Source organism: Phasianus colchicus, chromosome 8, assembly GCF_987193195.1.
Source record: "Phasianus colchicus chromosome 8, bPhaCol1.hap1.1, whole genome shotgun sequence".
NCBI lineage: Eukaryota > Metazoa > Chordata > Aves > Galliformes > Phasianidae > Phasianus > Phasianus colchicus.
Genome location: NC_143443.1, coordinates 25,798,464 through 25,825,167, shown reverse-complemented (window position 1 = coordinate 25,825,167; position 26,704 = coordinate 25,798,464). Strand labels below are relative to the sequence as shown.

General features: G+C 38.4%; 1 protein-coding gene across 2 annotated transcripts in view; it reads left to right on the top strand.

The window, feature by feature from the left end:
* LOC116231792 (VPS10 domain-containing receptor SorCS1-like) overlaps positions 1 to 26,704 on the top strand; it is a 277,398-nt gene that overhangs the window by 64,389 nt on the left and 186,305 nt on the right. For both annotated transcript variants that reach the window (XM_090145485.1, XM_090145486.1), the window contains exon 2: positions 24,383 to 24,450. In XM_090145485.1, the coding sequence (XP_090001611.1) occupies positions 24,383 to 24,450 (68 nt within the window). The remainder of the gene's footprint in view (positions 1 to 24,382; positions 24,451 to 26,704) is intronic.

Genomic DNA, 26,704 nt, shown 5'->3' with positions numbered 1-26,704 from the left:
ACAGCTAGGTTGCTTGCTCTAGGCTCAGTCCACAGGCTTTCCTTTTTTTTTTTTTTTTGACACTCTGTTAGTGGTTAATCACATTACAGCTAATAAATGACTCAGGATTGCAGTAGGTCATCAGATTCTTTGATTCTATGATTTCATTATTTTTTCTTCCTCTGGAGCATTCTGAGAGAAATTCTGATTTCAATATTCATGAGAACACTAGAAGCAGGTAAAAGAGAAGATGGATCTGTTACTTATGTTTGAGGAATAAACTGTGCCCTTGTTTTAATCATATTGACTTCCACAAGTCATTTGCATAGTGGGCTGAAATGATTTAATCACTTGGGACATATGAAGAAAAGAATGACTCTGGTTAGTGCTGGGCTGAAGTTACGAGCTCTCTGTTTTGTGCCATACAACTTGCTTGACCTGCAGAAGTCACTCTTCTTCCATTTTTCCACTTGTGCTAAATGGAAATAGTAATTACCTACTTCAGAAGAGGGCATGGGGATGAAATTAATTAATGTTTATCATGTACTCAGTTTCCTTGATGAAGTTTATATCTCTGCAGGTATTTGTGGGTTTTGGCTTTTGTTCAGGTGCTATGGAAAGGCTTACTCCAGCAGAAGGGTACTAGGATATTCTCCAAAGAATGAAACTCCTTGGTATGCATAGAAATGCTGTTAATTGCTGAAGATTTTAAAGCATTAACAAAGCTAGTAACTTTGCTACTGAAATGCAACTGCTCTCTGAAAAAATTAGAAGGTAAATAGCAAGGCAGAAGGCTTATATTGTTTTATGTAAAAATGCAGACTCTTAAGGATAGATCTTGGTGGAAAGATGTCTTCAGGACACTAAACACAGCTCACCCTGAGGATGTGACTGAAAAATATGATCCCCGTATTGGCTTAAGTTTCAAGAAACTGAAATCCTGATAGAGCACCAAATGCTTATTTTATACTATGCTAGTAATTAGAAACAATGGTTTCTCATATACCTGTTGATAAGCTTAACACAAGTCTTGATATCATGACCAAAGGAATCTTTTTTTTTTTTTTTTTTTACTGATTTGGTGCACTACCTGCAGTCTGTCAATTACCCAGTTGTACTGAAACCTCATACAGTGCTCCAACCTTCGGAGTGTTTGCTGGAACGCAGATGTACGCAAAGCTGCTCAAGATGGAGGTCTTGGTGTGAAACATATTGCAGTGAATAAGTTGCCTTATCCCGTTGAACAAAGATCCTCTGTGAGAGGAATTCACTGACAGAAATCATGCACAGGTAATTGTGCATTGCATCCAGCAGTGCTCAATTCTAAGAGCAGATCAAGTTAAGTAGAGGCTTAGCTCTTGTCAGTGCAAGGAAAATTACCCTCGGAGCTCAGCATGTTTTTATGAAGCTTGCAGATTGGGATGACGTTAGGGAGATGTCCAATGTAAAGAATGTGTTTAAGTGCTTTCCTGAATCCAGGCCATAACAGCCAAGATCTTCACCTTTCATTGACATGATGGGTGAACTCTACCATATGAATTACTGCTCCTCTACTTGAGCTTTTGAGCCAGCATTAACTAGCATAAATTTCTGGATGGGTGCTTGAGCATTTTCTGTAGAGTCCCTTTGATGCTGTCAGTGAATCTTGTTTCATTCATCTGCCCTTGGAGGACCCCAGATATCTCTTGTTTTCTTATCCTGGAGTGGGTTTTCATTTTCTAATAACTTCTCCCTGAATTTCACGTCTGATTAGCAGCATGCCTGTATTTTAATAGATGTTCTTAAAGAGCTCCCTTCCGTCTTCTCCCAGCACTTAATTACAATGTGTAAATATGCACAATGCCCTCTTATTGTTGTTAATCCCAATGCTGATAAAGCTGGATAGGAGAGAATAGAAATGAATTGGAATGCACATAAGCGCAGGTCTTTCATTAGCCCAACTAAAAGTAATCACAGATCTCTTGCTGGTAATATACATCTTCTATACAGAGTACTAATTATTTCTGGCAGTGCTGTGCTCCATCACACAGATAACTTTATTGTAATCCTGCGGTGATCTAATGCCTTCACATACCAGTTGCTACTTTCCCTCTTTCTCTCCTTGGCAATGTGACCTTACAGTTTTTGAATCTTCAAACTATACCTTGTAGTGTCAGGGCTGTGGATATCTGTCAACTTCTTTTATTTGTTTTTGATCACAGTTTTCCTCTGATGTTTGCCACAACAGTGCAGTTATACATAAGTCAGGGAAATCTTCTTGCACATTAAATGTGCTCAGAGTAATGTTTTATATGGCATCCACTATGGTTTCAAATGTGTCAAAATTGACAAATAAGCTATTACCACTTTCTTCTCACCAAGCCTGAAGCGCTTCCATATATTTTGCATTATCTATATACTATATATTGTGGCTAGTATTTTCAAACAGGAACACCTAAAATTAATCTCTGAAGCCCAAAATTAGGGCTATACTCTTATCCTTTCAACAGTTTTTGAAGTGTAATTTAATTCCATAAAAGTACTTACACACTTTTTATTAGCAGAATGAAATTGTTTGGAATGACTCTGGTTGCTGCTAGGACATAGACAGTTGGAACATGCGGGGTTGTTTTTGAAGAAAATCAAACAAGCAGTGAGAGTTCCACCTAATGTACCCAATGCATAACTATAGGCAAACAAAAGGAAGAACAACACTGAGAGGGGATGATTAAGGATGCTAAAAGATTGAAATATCTTTCCATCAAAATGCTCGCTATCTGCTAACTAGTTCTGTCCAAGATGGAATCACCAGACTCAGTGTGGACTATTTACAATCAGTGCTAATTAGCAAAACTGAAGGAGCTTTCAAGCCAAAGCAATATTTTCTGTTATAAAAAGCACTCAGTATATTTCATTACCATTCCTCCTATATTTCAGTATTCTTTTTAAAGAAGCAAGGAGCAAACATTTAAATTGAAAATGGATTGATAAAATCATTTTTGCCATTATTACTTAAGTCATTTATGACCATATTTGGTCAAAAGCTTTGTCAATGACAAATTTCCCAAGTTGTACTGAGAGCTCAGTTCAGATTCCTTTAGTATATGTCTACTAAGCAAAGCTAGCTTAAAAATAGGTGAGTGAACGGGCAAGTATAGACTTATGGCATCTATAAGCCCTCTGCATGTGGTCATGTAGTACCATGCTGTGCAATTGTTTCTTTCCTTTACCTCCACTAGTCACTTTCATATGAAGCTGGTTTCTGATTATGGGGATATGATGGGCTTTACGGCTATGGAATGGTTCTTTTAGCTTTGAGGGTATTGTGTTATGATGTACCAGTCAGCGCAGAGTTTACCTCATTGTTTCCTTGGGGAATAGTTGTGGTTGTTTCATTCTTCTTTCTCAAGTGATATTAATCCCACCTCTGACTTCTTTCTTTTTTTTATACTTCTAGAATGAAATGCTGGTGGGTTTTTCTGTAGTTTTTTTTTCTTTCTTTTTCTTTTGTGAGTAACATGTTTTTACTTGGAGATAGAAGCCCTTTTCTGTGAGTCTGTGGGGACAAAAAATCTGCAAATATTTGTGCGTTTGCAGAAAAAAGGTTGGCAATGGACTGGAGGCTGAAGAGTATGTGCTGAGATGTAGCATGTCAGGGATTGACCAGAGTTGAGTAGACTGTTCTCATAACAGTTTAACAAAAGGCAGTGTTAGTAAATACTGGTCATACTTTAGTGACCCAGTTTGCATCACAGAAAAACAATTGCTTTGGAGCAGCTTGATCTCTTTTTTTTCCTGCATCCACAAACTATGAAGTCTTTCTTCCTGCGTGTATTTCATCTCACATGCTTGTATTGGATTCATAGTATTTCATGGACTTGTCTTCCTCTTCTGGCTGAAACAAAATAATTTCTTGTGGTTTTCTGAAAGCACAGCAGGGCTTGGTTGCAGGACTACTCATTGGTCATAGAATCACGCTGTGTCTTGGCTGCATTCTCTGTTTAATGAGATGCCTGCTATTTTATTCATTTCAAATCAAAACAAACAACTTGGAGGGATTTGCTTCTCATTTGTAAACAATTCACTTCAATTACAGTTTATCACAGCATTTACAAAACTGTCATATTTGAAAGCAATTTAATGAATTATTGAAGATGTCAGTCTTTTTTCCATGATAAACGTACACATATAAATATCAAGAACTGAAAGAAAAATGAAAGCAGATTTATATTTTACCTTATACATAGATTTTAATTTTTTCCCCAACCAGTTAGCTTCTGTATAGTAGCTGCAAAAAGTCAAGAAGAAATATTTTCTAAATTGTATAGGATTAACATTTCTAGAAATCATCCATTCTTATGAAAAACCACTTGTTTCCATTAAACACTTGCTTAATGGAATGGGTGAGAACAGGAAATAATAACATCAGTAGTTAAGGTGTGAGTTTGCAAAGTAACAGATGGGCGGAAAATGCAATGCTGGTTTCTGTTTAACAGAACAACATAAGTACAGAAATTTAGTTTCCCAGGTTGAGTTGGGGGTGATCTACTTGTAAAGCAAGGTTTGAAAAAGCCTCAGATTTCCAGTTCACAGGGAAGCTCCTAAACTACTGACCACAGGCAGGTCACTGTGCCCAATAACCAAAGACAGTTCCATATGCTGCTGTTTTGCACTGTGGTGTCTAAAAGAAAGCTGGTAGCTCTTCACAGATGGCAGCTGCCCATGTTCTGGTTATAAGCAGTGGAATGAATCAATTGTAGCTATGATATCCTTCTGGCTTCTTTCCATGCCACGTATCCCAAAGCCAGTACCGTTTCCACATATCTCTCTGTGTTTGGGCAAGGGAGGCGGGGGCTACTTGCAAGCCTTAGGCTCCTGAAGGTGCCCCCTGGAGCAGCAGTGACACGCTCATTGCAAAGGATCTGATGTTTCTCTCTGAGTTTCTCAAACAAAATGCAGGGAGGTCAGATTCCAACACAACTTGCTAGAGCCAGTGACCTCTATGAGAATGAATATAGACTTATTCCAAGAGGCAAAATAAGATTGGCTGTTTTATCTGTTGGTGAACAGCAGTGATTTTTTTTTTTAATTACTTTTCTTTCCATCTAAGCATTCTTTTGCATCTAGGCTGGGCCTTGAGAACAGGAGTCTTTCATGGAACAGCTTTCTGCCTGCACTAAAGCTTCTAGGAAACTCACCACTGTTCAGTATGTTTAAGACTCATGAAGTAGAAGCAAAGCTAAGCACTGTTAATGTGCTCTTGGAAATGTATTTGGCAATAAAGACGTGTCTGTCTCTTTCTGAGACTGTGAAGTATAAAGCCCCCTCTGAGAATGGTAGGCTTTTAACCAGTAGAGCATCTCAAACTAAGGATTCAGCAGAATGTCCCACATGAGATACAGTGCTTTGCTGGCTAAAGGAAATAATTCAGTTATCCATCTATCTCAATGTGCAGATGATGAGGCTTGGGTAATGACAGCAGCATCCTGTTCAGAGAGGACAGCAGAAACAAGGGATTTGAAGTGCAAGCTGATGGTGCTGACCATTGATTTTTATTTCCATTTCTTAGTACTTTCTAAACTTCAAGGTTGTATTCAAGTGAGATGAGGGAGAGGGCTAGCATTACTCTAACAGCCCTGCATGCCTAAAAATGGTTTGCTTTGTACAGACACCTGCATTTTTAAAACTTGCTTTTGGAAAAAGAGGGGACTCTGGCATAGCTATATGGACTCAGGTGATTTCAGCCTAAACAAAGAGCAAAATTACTTTGGATGCTATCCGATTTTTAGGACAGTGATAACTCTTATAAGTTCTTTACAGGCACAGAGCTAATAAATGTCAGTTTTACAGCCAGTGAAAATATCATGAAATGAAACACAAAGAAACTGTTCACAAATACAGATAATTTTCTTTTTAATGCTTCTGCCCCTGTTTTTCTTGAACATTTAAACGGTCTTCACCTTACCTACTTTTGTATGATGCCTGAAGGATTCAGAGTCAGCAAGAAGATAGGATATGTCCAGTTCTTATTCATTTTGTACTTTTTACAAAGACAGCTCCTTCCTTTTGTCTCCAGATATCTAAGGATTTATCCCTTCAAAAAAAGGAGAGAGGAAATAATGTTTGATAAGGTTTTATTTTTTTTCCTCTCCTTTGAGAAGTGAATTTATAGGTCCTTATCCCTTCATTCCCTTAGAGAAGAAGACAAGAACTGCCTTGTCAAGTCACTTACAAGGTGACTTGTGCAAATGACAGACTTGCAGAGCCTGAATTTGGGCAGAAAAAAATACCCTTGTCTCATTATAGTTGGAATGGTTTTTCTTTTCCATGTAACTTCCTTTATTTTTTTTAGTATCCTGCATTAAAAAAGCTAACTTGGCTTGTAAGTAGAAAGCAAAAGGGAATAATTTAATTTCTGATTTAAAACATTAAGATAAGGTGGGAAAAACTCAATTCCCCAGTTACAGATGTTTTTAGTTGCTTGAGTCACTAGGATTCCGGTGAGAATCTGGGACCAAAATCCTGCTGAGGACGAAAGTCTCTGCTACTGTGATGTATACTTAAAGATACTTTAGAACAGACGGCTGCTTGAAATACTGAGAATTAGACAGATCACAGGAGAACTGACTATGAACCTCTTGCTGCAGGGGATTTTGTTGTGTGGTTTCATGTTGTGTTGGTTTGGAGTTTATCTGGAGGGCAAGGAGGATGGAAGAGAAAGAAGGAAAATAAATGGAGAAGTGCAGAAAAATAGCTGTTTGGAGATTTATTTATTATTATTTTTTAAGATGTTGAGTAATTCAATTTGATTTTTTTTGGCGATATTGAATGAGGCCCTACCTTTTATAATGTAGAAATAAAGAAATTTAGTTCTTGAACAGTGTACTTTTGAAGGGAGTTTAGGTTGCTTATTTCTATTCTAGCCAAATCATCAACATTAAAAGCAATTTAAGAACCTGCAATCACAATCTGTTTACTAAGATGAAAAAAAGAAAAAGGAAATAAAATATGGCGTTTTGTTAAATTTGTAAAAAATATTTATGTAGCAGATGCCCTCAATCTAGAAAATGTTGATGGGATGCTTGTATAAGTGATGCTATAAGTCTATGCTCAAAGTCCTTTGCATATGTGTCTATATTTATACATTGTACTGCTAAGGCACTGTTGTTACACTTATGGCTGTGTTGACAACACAGGAATTTGCTCTGCTGTGGTGGAACAAGTGTTGCTGTCCATTGCCCAAGTTCTGCCAGTATCATTGGTGCAGTGGTGAAGTGCTTCCTTGGGGACACTCTGTCCATGAGTGGTCATATTGCTGGTCAGTGCAGGCAGGCAAGCAGAAACTTGGATGAACTTTAAACTTGGGTTACAGCTCAAGATAAGCTGACAAAAATACTTCTATTGCTATGTTTTTTCATCAAAAATATTTTCAGGAGCATTCAGAAGATGTGTATGTTTTGACTTAAAACAAAAGCTCTCAGTTCTGAATTGTAATATCTAATTTTTTAGAAAATTTTCTCCTTTCTGTTGTATGGTTGTTTTTTGGTTTGTTTGTTTTCCTATGGGAGCTTTCCCACCTTTTACTATTGCATTTTCCTAATTTTATCTTATATTACTTGATGGAAGGGAAGGGAAGAAAAACTCTAGGTAGGCAAAGCACAGAGAATATTTCTTCTGTTTCTTATAAGTAATAAGGCTGTCATTTGATATGAAATACAGATTTTTGTTCATATCATCTTGTCCTTCTCCTCTCCCCTTCAGAAACAATAAAGCAAACCTCAACCACCAGGACAAACCACAACAAAAACTCCACTGAAATTTCTGATCATAGGGATAGAAGGAAGGAACTGTGTTACTCAGCTTTGCTTTTATGGAACAGAAGCAATAGTTTGCACCTGCTTCAGTGCAAGGTGCTTGTCACCGTAAGGCTGAACTACCTGAAAATGGCAAGGAGGTAATGGCCTTAAGTAGCACCAGGGGAGGCTCAGATTGTATACTGGGAACAGTTTATTCTCAGAGCAGTGAGGCACTGGCACAGGCTGCTCAGGGAGGTGGTGGAATCACCATCCCTGGAGGTATTCAAGAGCCATGGTACACAGATAGCAAAATACGTAAAGGCAGAAATTAGGATTTGGGTCCTCAGAAATTGAAAAAGAAGCAAGTGTCGTTCAGCAAAAGTGTGGTATCTTTAGGCATTAACCATGTGTCTCCAGAATGCCAATTCTGTTGCCCTTCCTATCTACCAGTGCTTCAATATCAACCACTAATAAGCTTTAGGGCCAGATTAAAAACATAATAATAATTGAAAATGTAGATCACTGTATAAACACCGTGCTCATGCACTGCCGTGCCTAATTTGTGCATGGAATTAATGTAATTGCCTGTGCAAGCTGGGTAATTGGGTGTGGAAATTACAACCATTTGCCCAAGCTGCAGTGGAAGTCAGTTGTGCTTTATTTACTTAGTGGCCTTTTCTACTTTATCCTTTGGTGCAGCTGATCTATCTCAGTGGCACTGATTGCTCTTTGTAGCAGCATGTTATGTTCAGAAGTCCACTGAAGGTGAGCATAGTGGCTGGAAAAGGAAACTCAAAAAAAAAAACACGGGAGAGATCTTCACCTAAATAACCAGTGCTGCTCAACCGGGAGCTGCTCCTTCCTGTCCTGCCTGTTTGCACAAGTGCTCCTAATTAAGAGAAGGAAAGACATTTCCTCGAGTAGCTTTAGCTAATTTAACTCCTAACTTGTGAATGATGCTGGTATTTGTGTCTGATATTAAATTGGACCGAAGATAGTTTTGTTTCATTTTTGGTAAGGAGCTGGAACTATACATGGTCTTTGAGGTCCCTTCCAACTCGAGCAGTTCTATGAAGACAAATGTCAACATGTTTTAACGCTCACAAGGAGAGACTCATTCCCTGGGGACGAGCATGACACGGTTTGCAGAGATGCTGGGTAATACAGGGGATTCTCAGGTGCAGAGGCATGGAGCTGTTCTTTGTGCTATCCAGCATTTCCAGTGCTGCTGCTGGCTGGATTGAGCTGTGCTTTGTATAGCTGACAGCAATCGTTGCATTAAGTTCATACCTTTCCCTCTGCCAGACATAGAGTTCTTGTCACTTTACTAGTTTGACAAGAGAAATTGCTTTGCTTTATACATAGGCAGTGAGGAAAAGGGAAAACTAGCAAGAAGAAACAACAGCAACAAACTCTTTGGCTTTGCGTTTGACTCCAGGGTGTCTGCCTTTTCCTAGCAGATTAGTATCAGTGAAGCAAAATTATTGCTTCATCTGTTTCTTTTTTAGAAAAATGTTCTGGTTCATTTTGTGCTGATATTTTCTGCACCTTTTCAAACTGCTAGAAATTTTAATGTAGAGTTAACTTTGAATAACGTGTTTCCTCACAGAAGGAAATTAAAGCCAAAGAACCTGAGTCCATTCTTTGGGAAATAATGTCACACTTTCTTCTTCTGCCTGATACTGCTTTAATCATCTGTAAAAATGTTGAAGCGTTCGTTTTTTTCCCCTTTATTGAAGAATATATTGGCTTAGAAAGAATAAAGCTAAGGCAGTTTTTATGGAAAGATATTACTGGTTTAACAACATGTCAATCACAGTTACAGCTGAGCAGTCTTTAATCTTTGGATGCATTTATGCACTGGTAATCTCCTTTAACATGATAGGAAGCTCATATTACTTAGAGCTGAATTTTATTTTGGGCTGTCACAATTGAATCTATAGAGCTGATACGTTTTCATGCTGACTCTATCTTACTCCAGAAAAAGGAGAGGCCACTCTCTGGTGTTGTTGTAACTTTGTATTGAATTTTCACTATTTGAAAGAAAATCATAGGACAGATTTTAGGTTCCTAAAACTTTTTCCAGACAAAAGATGGGTCTGTTTATTTGCTTTTGAACTTTTTGAAGTAAAGTTCTATCTTTTTTTTTTTAACACAAATGAGAAATTAAGCTCTCTCTTTCCTCAGAAAGCTACACGTGTCCTTTCTATAGAGTCAGACAATTCTTTCCAGGACAACAAATGTTGCAAAACCAGTGGTGAAACTGAGGGTGCTCTTTACAGCATAGGTGCATGTAGTATTGCTTCCCCACTCACCTCCCACCATCAGGGATGTCTTCTGTGTGCTGTAATAGCATCATTGTCCTTTGCAAATTAGAGATAGTCTCTCTTTCTCTCTCTCTATTTTCTTCCAGGAGAATTTCATTTTTTCAAGTTCAGTGTTTGTAGGAGTACTTCATTTCTGTTGGGTGGGTAGCTTTCAAATGTATGTATCAAGATTTTACTGCTGTGGGGAAGAAGAGTGAAAGCCTTTGGAGAGCTGAGCTTGCTGTTGCTGAATTTCTTTCAGGTCTCTTGAGCTTAGCGCAGTTTGTGGGGTGGAAGAGTGCAGCCCGTGGGTATGTCATCCTTTTCACTTGGGCTTTCTCAGTTGTGTTTCTTTCTTGATGAGGTAAATCCTTAAATGAAGGAAATTGGGAACAATAATATATGATGTTCTTTTGCTTTCTGCTGGCTAAAGACCTGGCCCCTACAGTTCCTACCACCCTAGCAGTAGTAATTACCACTGCTCTATTGGAAACCTATAGTATTTGGACCAGTTGCTATCTCCTACTTCTTTAATGATCCAGAGAATATGAATTGCTGATGTTGCTTATAGCATAACACTGACTGTTTGATTAACAGCAAGGCAATACAGAAGGTTGATAAGCTACTTCCCTTACTGAGCTTTATGGAAAACCGCATCAGTGAATAAAGGTGATAGGTGACATGGTAAGACTAATTTTTTTCTCTTAGGTCTATTTATTCAGTTTTACTTAGCTGAAAGGCAAAAATATAGATGTACCATTCTCCCTGAGAACAGGTGTTGAACAAGCACGAGGTGATAGGAAAAATGGTATGTGATTCTCTGGAGGTTCACATGTCAAATGTGAAACAGTAGTCAGAGGGAATGGAATATGAAGCTTAGTTCCGTCTGTGTCTTGATAAATGGCTGACACTAAGTGTAAGTCAATTTAGTTTAATAGATAGGGCAGTGAGCTGGTGACAGAGCTGAAAGCTGCTGCTGGAAATGGTTCAGAAGGATTCTCCGCTACAACATGCAAATCCATGACATTTTTCTGGTGGCTTTTTGAATGAGGTGGGGAAGGGTGGAGGTAATGGTTTGTAGGTAGGACTAGAATGAAAACAATACCTAACTTTGCTTCAAAATTCATCTCTCTGAAGTCCTGTCCTAATTGAGGTCAAGGTCAGATTCGTATACTGTAGGATGAAGTTTAGTGGGATTGAGTAGAAAGATCACTGGACTAATATTTGGGAATGCAAAGCTGGAAAATAAGAAGTACAGTCTAAGTGGGAGAGAGATACTTAACTGTCTGAAGGTTTGCATGCATCGGGTTGTACTGTTTGTACAAAAGGACTATTTGAGGGTAGAGAAATGATTTTCAAACTATTAAGAAATCTCAAAACCGATGCTCTAATTTTTCTAGATTCTCTGTGACTTGCCAGAGCTTCAAGTATTTGTATTCCCTATCAGACTTTAAGGTAGGAGTCTTGTCTCTAGAGCTAATTATCAGTACTTCTGGATTTGTAGGAGGGAGCTCATACACTGCTAGCATCCTATGGAGGGACACCCAACAGAATTCTGAAATTCCCAAAAGAGTTCTAAGTTATTTCTTCTAGCGTTCACTGCTATATTGCTTCATCAGCTGATGAAGCAATATGCTTCTCTGCAGGAGGAACCAGCCATTTATAAGTGCTACACAGTTCAGGCAAGATGAAGCCTAACAGGATTAAAAAAAAAAAAAAAAGAAAAAAAACACTTAAAAATTTTGAAAGTGGCAGTTAAAGTTATAATTTCTGTTTTTAAAAACCTTAATAAGGGCTATGGCAAATCAAATAGGAAGATTGGAGTGTGTAGGCTAGTACCAGGTTAATGACAATATCCTTTAAGGAAATCTTCAGTGCACCTGTATGTTTGTTTGTTTTTGTTTAACATAAGAGCCAGAGGTTTGGTTCAGAGCATAGCTAAAGGAATTGACAAGGGAGCTTGTGCTTTTGTGTTTTTAGGACCAATCTCAGTAATGGGAATGACCAGTGCTGTTTCTCATCATGTCCAAATACAAAAGGACTTCAGCACTAACTGGTTGCCCTAAAGCAAATAAATAAATCTGGGACTTGGGTGCTGTAGTTCTGTAGTGATTTCCACCTACCAGCATTTGTTCTTGATTTTTTTGCCTTCTAACAACTGAGGAAATCAGGAACTTGTGTCAAAAAGACCCCATGAACTCCCCGAAACTTCAGGTAGTGTGTGTGTGTATGTATGTGTGTGGGTTTATATATAGTAACATGAAAATATCTTCCACCACATTCTGCTTAATGTTAAATGAAGAGGATGAAGAGAAATAGAGACCAAGGTCACCAGTCACTCCTGCACTTTCTGCCAGAGATGTGAAGATATTGGCAGAAGGCAGCTTAGGTTTGTTATCCTTCAGATAATGGGATCTTAGTCATACATTTTAGTGGGTTAATAAGATTTTAATTATTGTGCATTGGTTTGCAGTATGCTTTTTCTTCCCTCTCCTTTTGAGTTAGATACCTGCTTGATGAAATGTGTGCCAGGGGAAAGATGAGATGAAATGAAGTGCAAACTGCCATTCTATCCCTTAATTTTAAGAGAGAAGCCCTCTGCAAGAGACAAGTGTGTGCCTTCCTTTTTTTTTTTTTCCTCTATTAACTTCCTTTCTTGACAGTTAAGGACTCCCAGATCAGAATGTCTTACAAATACAGAGTCTTGAAGTCTTGATTGTTTATCTTCCATTTATCCTATTTTTCCTTTATCTTCCTTGTCTTATCCTTGTCATTCTTCCTTGCCTTGTTCAGGGTGCTCCTTCTATCCTTCATTCCTTAATGGGAAACCTCTACTTTCTACAGACCTTAGTTCTCCATGCTGTCTCCCCCAGTATAGTGTAAAAAAAAAAAAAAAAAAAATTGCAAGAGAAACATGAGACTGGCATTAAAAAAAAAAAAAGGGATTTATTTTATTATTTTAATGTGAGAAGGCTACCATTTTGTTCACATTTGGTTTGCTGAAAGTTCCTCAGGCTTAATGCCTTCCCTGCAGATATTTGTTATTAATATGTCTCAGTTATTATCACTATGTTTTGATCTAAGATAGAATCACTGCCTTCTGTTAGGCTCCCTGTGAAGGATACAGTAGTGAGAGCCGAAAGTGCTGTGGAGGTAAATATTGGATACCTTTCTCATGTATGTGTGTAAGGCTTAATACAAATTACTGCTTGTACAGCTCATTTGCTCTTTTGACCTGGAGGATCTGCAACAGGCTTTCTGTCCCACGTTTTTATCTTCTAGCCAGTCCTGCTTTACACTTCAGCTTTGTGCTCATGGTTCTGCTCTAAGATCAGCAGAAAGAAAATGAGCTGACAATTTTATGTGAAGGGAATTCCATTAATCAGGTAGATGTGTCTTCCTGTCAGAATACAAAAAAGAACAGCCCATAATTGAAGTTTTAATAACGATCTTGTTTGCTAAAAGAACTGGGGGTTGAAGGGTCTAATTTAGAATATATCTCACTTGAACAAGTTGTTTCTGAGTCCTTTTTTGCTGAAATACAACAGTTTTCATTCTGACTGCATCAACTTGCTCTATAGAATATAGAGCCCTGGTGAGAATAGACTTTTAACAGGAATTTATATCCCAAGTCTGAATTGGGATATACTGTGTGCTTTATATCTGTTATCATCCCTAAGTGCTTGTTAAGGGATTACCATCTGAAGTTCCTTAAGTTCCATAAGCAAATGAAACCTTGGCGTCTGAAGTTCGAGGAGTATGCTGAGACACAGTTTAACAGCTCTTTGGGAGAAAAAAAAGAGATAAAGTGGAAAAGTGAAGAATTCATGACCTATTAACTGTTACAGTTTCCCACCTTGAATTATTGACAATATGTGACATTACAACCTAACAAATTACTGTCTGTAAACAGCTCAGAAAGCATGACCTTTGCATTACGATTGGTCTCAAGATGCCTTCCAGCTTATTACAAACAGCTGCTGTTGGCATATTTTGTTGCAGCTGAAGTGGGTGAAAGAATGCAAGGAACTGAAAAACTTCTCTTACATAATCAGACAAATCACATACTCAAAAATATACTGGCTAATGGCTGAAATGTCACTTTGGGTTCAATCCTTTGGAATTTTGGGTGTCACCTGATTTTCTTTGATGTACTAAAGAAAGACAACTAGTTGAAGTTATTTGCCCTTACATTTGGCCTACTGCATTCTCTAGCAAACAGTGATTCTGTTCATAGATGTTAGAAAGTCATATGTTGTTATAATTTTCCCACTTGACTGTAAGCAGTAGTGAAAGCTGGGTGACTGGCGTATTTCAATTTTCAATGAAAAACCAAGTGCACTAAATTAGGTTGATGAAATCCTGGCAAGAAGTATTCACTCCCTGCCTTCCATAACAAACTTTTAAGCTCTATATGCTTGATATGTCTATATGTAAGTGAGCCAACCTACATAATAGAATAGTTGTTAAGAGTGATAAATGAATGATTTCAGGGTGCTTTTGGGACCTAAAGATGAAATTCACGTCATAAGTTTCACCACCCCTGTTGCCCCAGGATGAAAGTTTTACTTCTTCCTTCCTTGGGATAAGAGGAAGCAGTTATTCAAGAATATCATCCTTATCTCTATGTAGCTGCCTCGAGGTCATGCAACATCATTCAATAATTCTGTCAAGTAGTATCTTTTGCTTGTGGCAGAGTGCTAAGCAGTGATTTATTACTTGGATACACATTGCTTGAAAGTGATTTGTTTAAACAACAGTAAAGCATTAAATTATTCATTACATGCTAACGTTTCACTTTTATGTGATGCAGTGAACTCCAAAATAAGCATTCATTAATCCTATATTTTCTTCTTTCCCTACAACCCCCAGTCTTCTACCAGGATGGTTCCTTCCCAATGAGAGACCTCCAGTTTCAGCCTTTCTCTACGATATCACTGTTTCTGAAATTTTTCCTTTTCATTCTTTCCTCAGACAGAGTTGGGTGAATTATATTCCAGTGGGGGGCCTGGATTAGTGTTTTTGGGAAATACTGTGTGTGTTTGTAGCTTATGAGAATTTCTGAATCATTTAGAAACACCTATGTCTTAACCAGGAAGACACCACTGTAAATAAAGCTGGGAAAGAAGGATCCCAATGGTGGTATGTTTCCATAAAGTCTTTTCTCACATGCTTCTGTTTCTGAGTGCTTTGTGTTGTCTTGTAACTGCCAGTGGCTATGCTCGAGCCCTAGTTTGCATGTAAGATCAAGTATTTAAGAAACTCCTGAGAAGGAAGTTTTCGTTTGTAGATGCAGGCTTTCCATGTTTGCTTCAGAAACATGCTTGTCAGCACTTAAAATCTTAGTCCACTGGCAAAGCCCAGAGCCTCCTGAAAGGCTCTGAGTGTATCAGTAGCGGTCCAGAAGCAGGACAGCAAAGTGCTTTTCTGCAGTTGAACCTTTCATCCTCATTGGGTGTCCACTCTAAATCACTAGCAGCAGCTGCATGTTTAAGCAAGAGCTGTTGATTGACAGCAAATACAATAGAGTGTAAAAGAAGACATATCCTTCCAAGTGGCGTAGGGCTTCACCCTGCTCTGGTCTTAATTCTGAAGCAATCCCCCAAAGGCTTAAGTAGGTATTCAGTGAAATGAATAAACAGAAGACTGCATCTCCCTCTTGAAACATGAACAGAACTCTCATGCTAATGGCTTTTAAACATCAATGCAATTACAGCGTGTAATTGATTCTCTTCATAGTAACTTTTGTCTTCAGAAATGAAACCTCATCTCTTTTTTAACTATCTGTCTTTGTATTAAAAAGTTTCAAAATGCAAGCATTTCTTTGTTTTTTGTTCTCCTTCCTCTCTTCCAGTTCCCTGCAACTGGAAGAAAATCTATTATTGCATTTACTTTGGAACCTGATTAATTCCTTTTTAATTTTTTTGTGTCTTTAGTTTATTAATCACATGAGGAGATGTTCAGAAATATTGCTGTGAAACTGAATCTAACTGAATGAAAGGGAAGTTTGTCAAAACACATTTAAAAGTTGGAGAGGGGTGTGAGGAAAGTTTTCAACACAGAATGAAATCTGTATCCCAAATTATTCAGCTTGTTAATAGTTGAGATGTTTTTTGGAACATGGTAGGCATATTTTTGGTCACTTCCAGTGCAAGGAGAAGCAGCAACTCAGTGTCTTGAACTCTGTGTTTTTATTTACTACAGAAACATGATTTCTCTTACTCTAATTTGGTAGTAGTATTTTAATTATTTTTAGACTGTAACAAATTTCTATTTCATCTAGATGACAAGCATGAGGACTGGGGCTGTCTTTAAAAGATCTGGGACATATGCCTCACTTTGCTTCTCTTTGTTGTAACTCGTACTGTCTCCTCTAAAAGCTGTCAGCATGCCAGGGACATCTGTAAGCTGAGTGAAATAGAGTCTGCTGAGAGAACAGCATGGAGCTGTATCAAGTGATATTCAGGCTGGGTATTAGGAAAAAGTTCTTCACCAGAAGGTGGTGGCCATGGCATCAAGTTGCTGGAGTTCAAGAAGCGTTTGGACAGTGCTCTCAGACATATGGTTTGTGTTTGGGGAAGTCTTTTGTGGGTCCCTTCCTTACTTAGGGTATTCAGTTGATCTTGCTCTGTAGATTCAATTGTACAAGACAAATAAAAGAAATACCTGTATCCATGATCGCTAAGTGAATATCTTGCCTACAGGTGTAAAAAATGTGAAATACAGATTCAGAGAAATTCGTGAAGGCTAAAGCTACCTATGTTAGCAATAAGAACAAAAGATTCGTACTATCTAGTCATATTCCCTCTCCAACACCAGCTAAAACTGTGTGCCTGGGAAAGGGTGTAAGACTTGCAAAAACATTGTGTTATATATTAACTTATGTATTAAGCTGACCTCAGTACACATCTGTTCCCTGAACTCCTGTCTCGCTTGGAACTGAGACAAGATTTCTGTACCCAGAGCATACAACAGAAGGTGTTTCCATACTTATTTATACATAACTTCTGAACCTGCTTTTCTACATCTTGTGTGCTAAATAAGAGGAAAATCAATTCAGGACATTTATGACTTTATAAATGTCTTTCATATCTCCTTCACTGTTTTGTCCTCAGATTCAGTTTGAGGCATTTTTTATGTTGTTTTTTTTTTTAAAAGTCATTCCACATCTTTGATCATCCATACTGGCTTTATCTGATCCTTTTATTATTAGACACACTGGCTGCAATAGTTTTTGAATTAGGAGGAGTGTAATTTGCTCATTGCAGAGGGTTAATAGGGGGATATATTAGCCTTGCTGAGGATAATTTTAATTCTTTCTCTATACACTTCTGCTATCACCTCCTGTCACAGGTGAGATTGTGGACAACGTTTTTTTTTATGTCCACTGAAGTATGCAGAAAAAATGGATTTTTACTTTACAGATTCTTTGTAATAAAATTGTTGTGAAGCCAGGAGTCAGCAGTCCAGGTGTGGAAATGCATGGTTTTCCTTCTTTGCCCTTACGCTTTCCCTGCCTTTCTTTGCTTGATCATCTGCAGCTCATGTGGAAAGCAAATCACTGTTCACATTTTCATAGTTCTTGGCACTGGCCTAGTTGTTAGAGACCTTGATACTTGCTGACTGGTATAAAATTGCTAAATAACAATAATATGAAGGACAAGATTTGTACCAGTAATTTGCCCCAGATAATGAGTTCTCTAGAGTTTCTTTTTTTATTCATGAGCAGCCTGTAAAATTCTTAGTCATGAATTATTTAGACTTGCTTGTGAATTTCTTTGAAAACATTTCCTTACATAGGTTCTGCACCAAAGAACTCATTGAGAATATTACTGTGTTTTGGTGGCTTCCTGTCTTTCTTTTCTGTTGGAAAGTTGTACGTTGTAGTGAGAAGGTAGAGAAGAGGAGGGGAAAAGATGGGAACTGTACAATTATTTGGACTAAATGCTGCATCCTCTCATACACTGAAGCCTAGCCAGAGAAACATGGGTTATTAATGCATAGTGCATAAGAAAGCTTCAAGTGTTGTAGCTTCGTGCTTAATTATAGCAGACCAGCAAGCTTGTGGAAACTTAATTTAGTGCTTCTTTGTTATTGACTTATGTTCCTGCTAAGTAGGTGATGGAAAGGATCTCTAGATTTTAATAAGGAATTCATGGATCGCTGCACATTGAGGTGTACTTAAGCTGTCTTGTTCGTGTCTGTCTGTTTGTTTCTCTTCCCAAACTGTTGTGATTTTGAAATTAGAAACTGTTCCAACAGGATTCAATCTGCTTGGCATGCTTTTAGGTCAATCTAGAGGTAGTACTGTAAGAATCAGACCGAGAAGCTATAATGTGAATGCTGTTAAAAATTTGATTGTGTTCTTCTGTTTGAAAAATCTCCATCAGCATGGAGCTGTAGAAGTTGCTTGTTTTCATTTAGTACCCTGTTGTGCTGTGTAAAATGGAAAGCATTTGGAGAGAGAACCTGGGGATGGGTGATGAAAATACAGATGAAAAAATGTATCCAAGATGGGAGAGGCTCTGTTGGTCTAAATTAGATTGAGTTGCAATGTCAGATCATTTTGCACTGTGGGTCTTTAATAATGATGATCAGACTTTAAGCACCATGATTGTTTTAGTCTGCGTCCATGCTTAGCCTAGCTTGAGTGCAGCCACTATTTTTTTTTTTTTTTTTTTTTTTTTTTTACTATTGTGTTCATGTACTGTTCCCAGGAGTAAATTTGCAGTTGTGAATAGTGCAAAGCATTTACACCTTGTATGCTATTAGCATTCTGTGCAGCTGGGGCAGGAGCCAGCTCACTCTTTCTGGATGCACAACAGAAGCAACAGCTGAATTTTGTGGCCACAGACAACAGCTATCAGTTCCTTTCTGTTCAGTTATGGACATGATCACCAGTGTGAGACTTTCAGTGCCATCCTGGCCAGCTAGGTCAGCAGGGAGAAAAGTCTACTTAAATGTAATCCTTGTGTTATGATTGGAACTAGTACTGCAGTTAAGGATGAACTTTGGCCAATGTTCTGTGATAGCGTTACTAGGTTTATTTGTATAGAAGCTGGAAACAAGGTCTAAATGAAGATTTAACCTAATACTAAATGTGGGTCAGTAGTGCAAGGAAGGATGGGATGAGATTGTGTGGACCAGCTGAACCAAGCTGGGTTTGGGAAACATTTAGCCATGCTTACCATGCAGTTTCTCTTGGAGTTGGAAATATCTGTCATGAGTATCTTCACAGAGTGGTATTTTTAGTCCAATCACTGATTTCCATCTTAAACCTGCAGATGGGCCTTCATATCCTGAGTCTAAAAAGCAATCACAGTTCAGAAATTATCAACAAAGTGGATTTTCTTTGAAAGTGCTATTTTGAATTATGGTGGGTTCCACTTACATTCCTACAGTATCTTGTTCTTGCTAGAATAGATAGGGGAAATGGTTTCCTTTGGGAAAGGGCTATTCAAGTTCAAGTACCTCTTCTGTCAGTCAGCCATTTTTCAGGTGAGTGTGCTAAAACGTCGTGTCTTCTGTCCTGTTATCTCCTGGGGCTTTTTCACTTTCCATAAAGAATTCAAAAAAGCAAACATTCTCAGGGCTATACCATGGTTAGTATGATCACTGGGGATGCGATAAACCCAAAATCAAATCTTTTCTGCTCTTGGCTGTTAGCACAGAAAATGATGAAGATTTCCCTTTCTATTTCCATGCCTGTTATGGCAGAAAATCCTACTTCAAATGCTGTTCTTAATGAAGAACAGAACAGTCTTGCATTTCTCTGCAGTTGGAAGAGGCAACCATATTCAAAGTAAAGCTGGCAGAAGACGGGATTTTAGCTTCCATTTATTGTGGCTCTAGTTTTCTCATTTGGTTGTATTGGTTGGTAAGTGATAAGGAAGGGGGGAGAAAAACAATCTCAGTGAAAAGAAAGAGAAAAAAAACGATGACAAAAAGCAACAAAGGAGGAAATAAAAAAAAAAAAAAAGGTGAGACAGTACTTTTCATTTCATTACTCTTTCTTCACAGCCATATTCTGACATTTAGAACAACATAATATGCATGTCTCTGTTCATTAGGTTCCTCAGTACTACGTAGTGACAGCCACAGAGAAAGGAAAAAAACGAAAATAACAAGGAACAATCTTAAACATGAACTAACCTTTGCAGGCTAAATAACAAAGAAATGAAAGTAGCAAAAACAGCGAAGGAGAAATATATTTTCTGAAAGAGTAAACATAACTGAAATCACGGCCTTGAATTAGGTTATTCAAATAATGTTGTGAAGGGGAAAAGAATATTGAACCTGAGGCAGAAATAACTAATTTTCTGCCCAGTGACTTGTTTGTTTTGCATGTATATCTTTGAGATCTATTACTGATGTTTGAATCAGAGCAAATAACACAAGGAGTCTGCTCAAACTAGGGAGCAGTGTAAAGATGAGCAGGAACTGATACAAATCCACAAAAGGTGGGAAAGGTTCCTGTAGGAAAGCCTGTCTGTATTCTGGAAACAGGATATTTATGTGATGATGTCTAAGCTATTGCATAACAAACTGGTGTGTGTGTATGTATGCTGCAACATAGTGTCAAATACAAATACTAGCTTAGAAATATTAAATATTGGGGCTGTATCCTAATTTTACTAAGAGGTCAAGATATAGCAGTATTACTTTTGATTCTAGTGGTATAAGCTGCAGTGAGCATGTTTTGATGGGTCAAGGAGTACTTCTGGTTGCAGGACAATTGTTAGAGCTATATATAAAAAATTATGAGGAAATACAGTTTTTCACACATTAGTACAGGAGAACATATGGTACTCTGAGATGATGTGGATTTCACTGAAATTTCTGAGTGAAACAAAAAAGAACAAAGATGTCAGCTCTATGGAGGTGGAAAATTTTGTTTTTTCTTTTTGTCACTTGTTTTAATTTTTATCGTATTCTTTTGGGGCCATTGATTACACTTTATTTTTCAAATGAGGAAATTAATATTCTCAATTAAATTTTCGTTCCTGGAAATTTGGAGATTTGTGACCTTACCTCAAAGTTGGGGGGAAAAAAGTCAAAATGAGTAACTTCTGGCAAGTAAATCTGTTTAACACCAGCATAATTGCATATTGCTGATTTTATTAATCTGTAAAAGTAGGCTTGATTCTAATTCTTGGGATTGCAGGTGGAGGAAGTGTGTCTCTTCAGACTTCTCTGCGATTTTCCCAAGATCACCTCAACTAGTGGCAAAGGATGGAGGAAAATCCCACAAGATTTCTTATTTTCTCTTCCAAGTTTTTGTGCCTTATATCTTCAGGTCTGCCTCTAAAACACCAGATGTCAAAATATTCAGTGAGGAATATTCTTTGGTCTTTTAAGTCTGAATTTCCTCTGGCAAGCAAAGGATGAGTTTGCCAAGAAAAGATGAGGCTTGGAAAAAGATATAAGCAACTTTCTGTAACTGTCCAGCTGCTTCATAGATCAAGGGAGGCTGAAAGCTGAAGGTAGATGCAGTTCCCTCATCACATGGAAGGTCTCTACTCTGCTGGCACTGAAACTTTTCACTGACTTCACTGCTATCTTTCATCAGGAGAGCAGTTACTTAGAAAGGTCTTGTATGCTTTCATGCTCACACCCCTTTCCTCTTCCTTTACCCTCTTCCCTCTTAATTTCTTATTTATTTGTTAAGTAGGGAGTTTAGATATCCATTTGGAGGAGTGAGGGATGGCAGTAATGTGGTCTGGATCTGGGAGTGCAGCTGCCTGGTTGTCACCAATTAGCATTCCTGGGAGGGAGGAGATTGAAATTTTAGCACTTATAAAGCCCTAATTGGCTTTGTGAAACGTATGTGCCTGCTGCTGCTCTGCCATCTGCAATTGGCACTGTGCACATTGGCCTTCTCTTCAAAGAGGTACCCTGCAGGCTGGCACCTCCTGGCTGGATGGCACTGGTGTTGATGTGTTTTGTGGGACTGAGGGGACATCTAAGTCAGGTGCTGAGAGCTAGCAGGGATGATGGAGCAGAAGGGAGTCATGGTGTTGTGTATGCACTGCCACTCTCATTAACAGCTCTCCTCAGAATCTCTGGGTAGGGCACGAGTTACCATGAGGCTGTTTGAAGGAGATGTGTATTTGTGTCAGTTCCCACTTTGTTATGGGGCTGTTGTCATGGGGGTCATGGTGGGCTTGGTGCCAGTGGGCAGCACACCTCCAGGGGCCTTAGGATCTGGAGGCAGAATGCTGCTGTGTGGCAGGGCTTGTAGGGACCTGTGTGAGGGATGCAATGCTTGGAGATGGAGCTAGAGTCACACAAGGACTCAGAGCTGAGTTGGGCCTGGAGCTGCAAGGAGTCAGAGGCTGTGGTTTCAGCTCAGATATCTGCAGGGCCAGCCCTTGTGCACCTCAGGCATCAGGCACCTCCATGGGTCACTCCTCCATGGCCTCCAATTCCCTGTGGTGCTATTTATTTATATGGTTTCACTAAGATGTCTTCTGCCTGCTGGGGTTTGTATTTTAGTAGCCTGAGTTTCTAGGCAGTCATTTGTGGATAACAGGATGAGGATCTCATTTTAGACATAAAGCAATAAGTAGGCGTGATGGAAGATAGGCAGGAGATTAAAATGGGAGTGAGCAGGTGAAGAGGGAGGGTGCTTTTCTTCTGGAGCTTGTCTTGGTAAAATGTTGGGTTTTTTTTTCCAAGTACTTCTCCTGTCTCCCTTATCATCTGCATGTGACTCGTGTTTGTGCAGATTACACAGAATTGTAGGGGTTGGAAGGGACCTCTGAAGGTCATCTAGTTCCACCACTCTATTGCAGGTTACATGGGAAAGCATCCAGACAGGTTTTGAATATCTCCAGAGGAGGAGACTCCACAAGCCTCTGGACAGCCTGTTCCAGTGCTTTGTCACCCTCAAAGTAAAGAAGTTTTTCCTTGCTTTACCTATCTTTGAGGGATTTAACTGATGTAGAAATGAAGAAACGTGCTTGTCAGATGTATATAATCTGTTCCCTATACTTTTCCTTTGCAGCAGCTATTTGTTTGCTTACATTCTCTGTATCTTCTTTCATGCTGAACATATTGGGTAAAGAGCCAGTTCCTCATGTGGCTGGTTCAAGGCTATCAATGTGTAAGAGGCAGGACAGCTTTTACCATGATGAGTTCTGTTCCTTTCCTCTGCTGTGCTGGTGCTAGCTTTCACAGAGATTATAGGGACTGAATTTCCTCCAGTTCTTTGTTTTTCTGCCAAATTAGTTGAAATTGGCTGATGAAAGTGAAAGTTGTCAAGGGAGAAGGGGAATGTGCATCTGTAAGCCTCGTTTCTTAGGAACCCAGGCTGAAAATAATAATGTAGAGGTATATAGATCAGGGGTTTTGTCAGATAAGAAGCGTTGTGCCTCTTCAATTTACTGCAGTTTTAATGGGAAATGGAGGAGAAGATATACAGTGACCTGGCAGGGAGAAATGCAAAATAAATTAGTAGCAATACTAACAGTCTGGTAGTTTGTCCCAAATGTAGGTCTTGTTAAAAGAGCCCATCATCTTGAAAGTCAGTAATTATTTTTTTAGAACATTAACAAAAGTGCAGCCTGAAATGTTTTGCTGGAAATTCTTTTTGCTAAAATTGCCTACCTCCCCCTGGCAAGATAATTTTATTCTAGAAGTGTCTGTTTTGGCAGGAGGGAAAAACTGTTTATGAAAAGAGCTAATAAAACTCCTAAACCTGGAAGCGTTTCCATTCTGTCTGTTTCTAAAACTTTTCACCAAAGTCATAGAAATGTTGCTTATTAGAGACACTTGAAAGTCTCTAGTTCGATCTCATCCTCAAAGCACAGTTATCACCAGCTATGGATAATGTCAGCCATGATTTTGTCCAATTAGATTTTGTCAGCCTCCAAGCATGGGGGCTCTGCAGATATTCTGGGGTGGCCTATACAAATGATGATCTTTGCTCATGGAGATTCTTTCCTGATATCTAGTCTAAGTCTCCCTAGCCACAGTGGATGATCGTTTGCCTATTTTTTTTTTAAATTAGCCATCAAATCAAAAGTAGTTTGAAGACAGACCAATGGGTTGTATCCATGCACAGTTGTGAAAAGGATGAATAATTTCAGTGCTTATCAAACAGCAGAAAGCAGTGTACCACAGGAAGCAGAAATCACCTTGTATTCTGTAACAGTTTGTCTGCGAATACTTCCTGTGTCAGTTTAGGCAAATACTTATAACAATTAATTCAGTTATTTTAAGCACCCATTAAAGGAATCTTAAGTCCTCCCTGGGGTCATTTCACTTCTATAAGTTTATAATTGTTTGAGACTAACCATGATTTCTTTTTTTTGCCTTCAGGTGATTCTAATTCTGACAAAGCTATACGACTACAACCTGGGAAGCATCACAGAGAGCTCTCTTTGGAGGTATGGAGATGAATTGAGTTAATAATTACTATCTTACTTTTAAATAGGAGCAGTCTGATACAATTCTTTTATTTAATTGGATTTTTTTTTAAATGTGCTGGAAGGTTTGTAGCTAACCTCTCTTCTCTTATTTTGTACTTGAAGATGAAGAAGCTGAAGTTTTGATTGTCTTTTTTCAAATAGATAACATGTTTCACGAACCTGCTGTCATTTGATTTCCTCTTTTCTGTCTTATTCAGAATAAAATTAATCAATTGGTTTATTTTTAGAAGAACTCAAGCTTATGTCCTTTTTTATTATGAAGAATCTTATGGCTGTCTACTGCCCAAATGATACTTCTGAATAGTCAGTACTGCTAAGACTGAGAAACTATCTGTGATTAAAATGGGCTCAAATGAGTATCCCAGGTCTGTTTGTTCAGAAGTTGTAGTATTAGTACTAGATGATGGATTTCAATTTGTCTGATCCTGTCTGTTGTAGTGATTTGATACTTTAGTAGTAGTAGTAGTAGTGTAGTACCTTGATACTTTAATGACTTCAAGAGCATATCCTGCACTCAGAACCAAAGGCAAGGATTTTCCTGTGGTCTATTTCTCTATGGTGTTATTTGGATCCAGTGACGGCAGATGGTATTTGTTTTGTTTTTTTTTTTTTACCTATCTGAAAAATGGATCCAAGAGGTGTTTACTTCATAGTTCTTGTGGAAGCATCAAGAGAAATAATAGATAAAGGGAAATTTATCTTGTGGTTTGATTTACAAAGCATTTGTTGGGCAGTCTGGGGAGCTTTTATGAAGGCCATTGATGGAGGTGAACAGACTGTTTCTCTCCCAACTAATGAAATACAAAAACTTGTAGGATTTTCTTTCTAGCGATAGAAACATACAGAATGATTAGCATTTTGTGGCGCTGATTAAATTATTTCTTGTGCTATGGAGATAATTAGATCTTCCTATTTCGTATAAATTGCTGGTAGGGCTTGAGATCAAAAAGGATCATATTGTCTCTGCTGCCCTTTGCCTTGTCTTATATGCATGCTGAGGTGTCACAATGATTTCAAAAAAGTAATATTCATGAATGCAGTATCTGTTACTTATTCCCACTAACTACTCTCAGCCATTTGTACCTGAAAAATCTCCATCTGCTTTATCAGTCATTGAGGAGGACATGGTGTTTCACTCTGTAGAGACACATCCTTCTTTGTTGCTGACAGTGCTAAAGAATTATTTTTCTCTTGTGATGCAGTGCAGGATTGTGCTGAGGTTCTGGTTTGAGACTGAAAACAGAACAGCCACATCAGAGTGGAGGAAGTAACGCTAGATGTGATGTGTGAACTTGGGCACAAAATCTTGCCAATGAGCTTATGCTGTTCCCTGTTTCATAACTAATTTCTGTGAAGTTTGAATTTTACTATGTTTGAAAGGGGCAGATGTCACTGAAGGATATACCAGCATCTGGGAGTTTGGCTGTGTAGCAAACCTACATCTAGTAAGTGTAGAGCACTTTACTGGACTTCGGGCTTCCTTAATATCAGAAAATGACATAAGAAAAGCTATATTTTCTCTAACCTAGTATCCTGTTGCCAAAAAGCAATCTAAGAGAGAGAATATACAAACAGGATTTTCATATCTGACAGTTTCCTGTATTCTTCCAGCCTTCGTTCATAGTGTTGAAATTCCAGGTCCTTCCTCACCCTTTGGTTTAAGATCTATCTGAATATTTTATTATTATTATATCAGTGTATTTTTATTTGGTATGCAAATTTTGTTTCATTTTTCAATAGTTTCAAGAAATAATATTGAACACTATGAAACTTTACTGGTATGAACTAACTTCCTTAGTATCTTCAGCAGTGTTGTTAAAACTTTTAGCACTTGTTCCATCTTGGAGCAAAGAATACTGTGGATTTGAGGAACTGCTTGGCTTGTTTTGAACTCATCAGCTGTAGTTTTACTTGGCATTTGTCACTTGCCAGAACTTGTTTACAGCCTCATGGCCAATCATCCAGAGTCCCTGGAGAAAGACTTTTCTCTAAGAGATGTCAGAGGAGAACCAGGATGGCTAAAACCCACCCGTGTTTCTCTGCAGTGCTCCATTATTATTCTTGATTGGCTCTTTGGTTCTTGTGGCTGCTCTGTCACTCACCAGCATGCTTCATTTACTTAACTGAGTCCTGCTGCCTTATGTCAGCTGTAGGTGGTTACACTGTGCTCTATCCTGAGACTGACTCTGCAGTTAGATCCCTGCTCACTGTG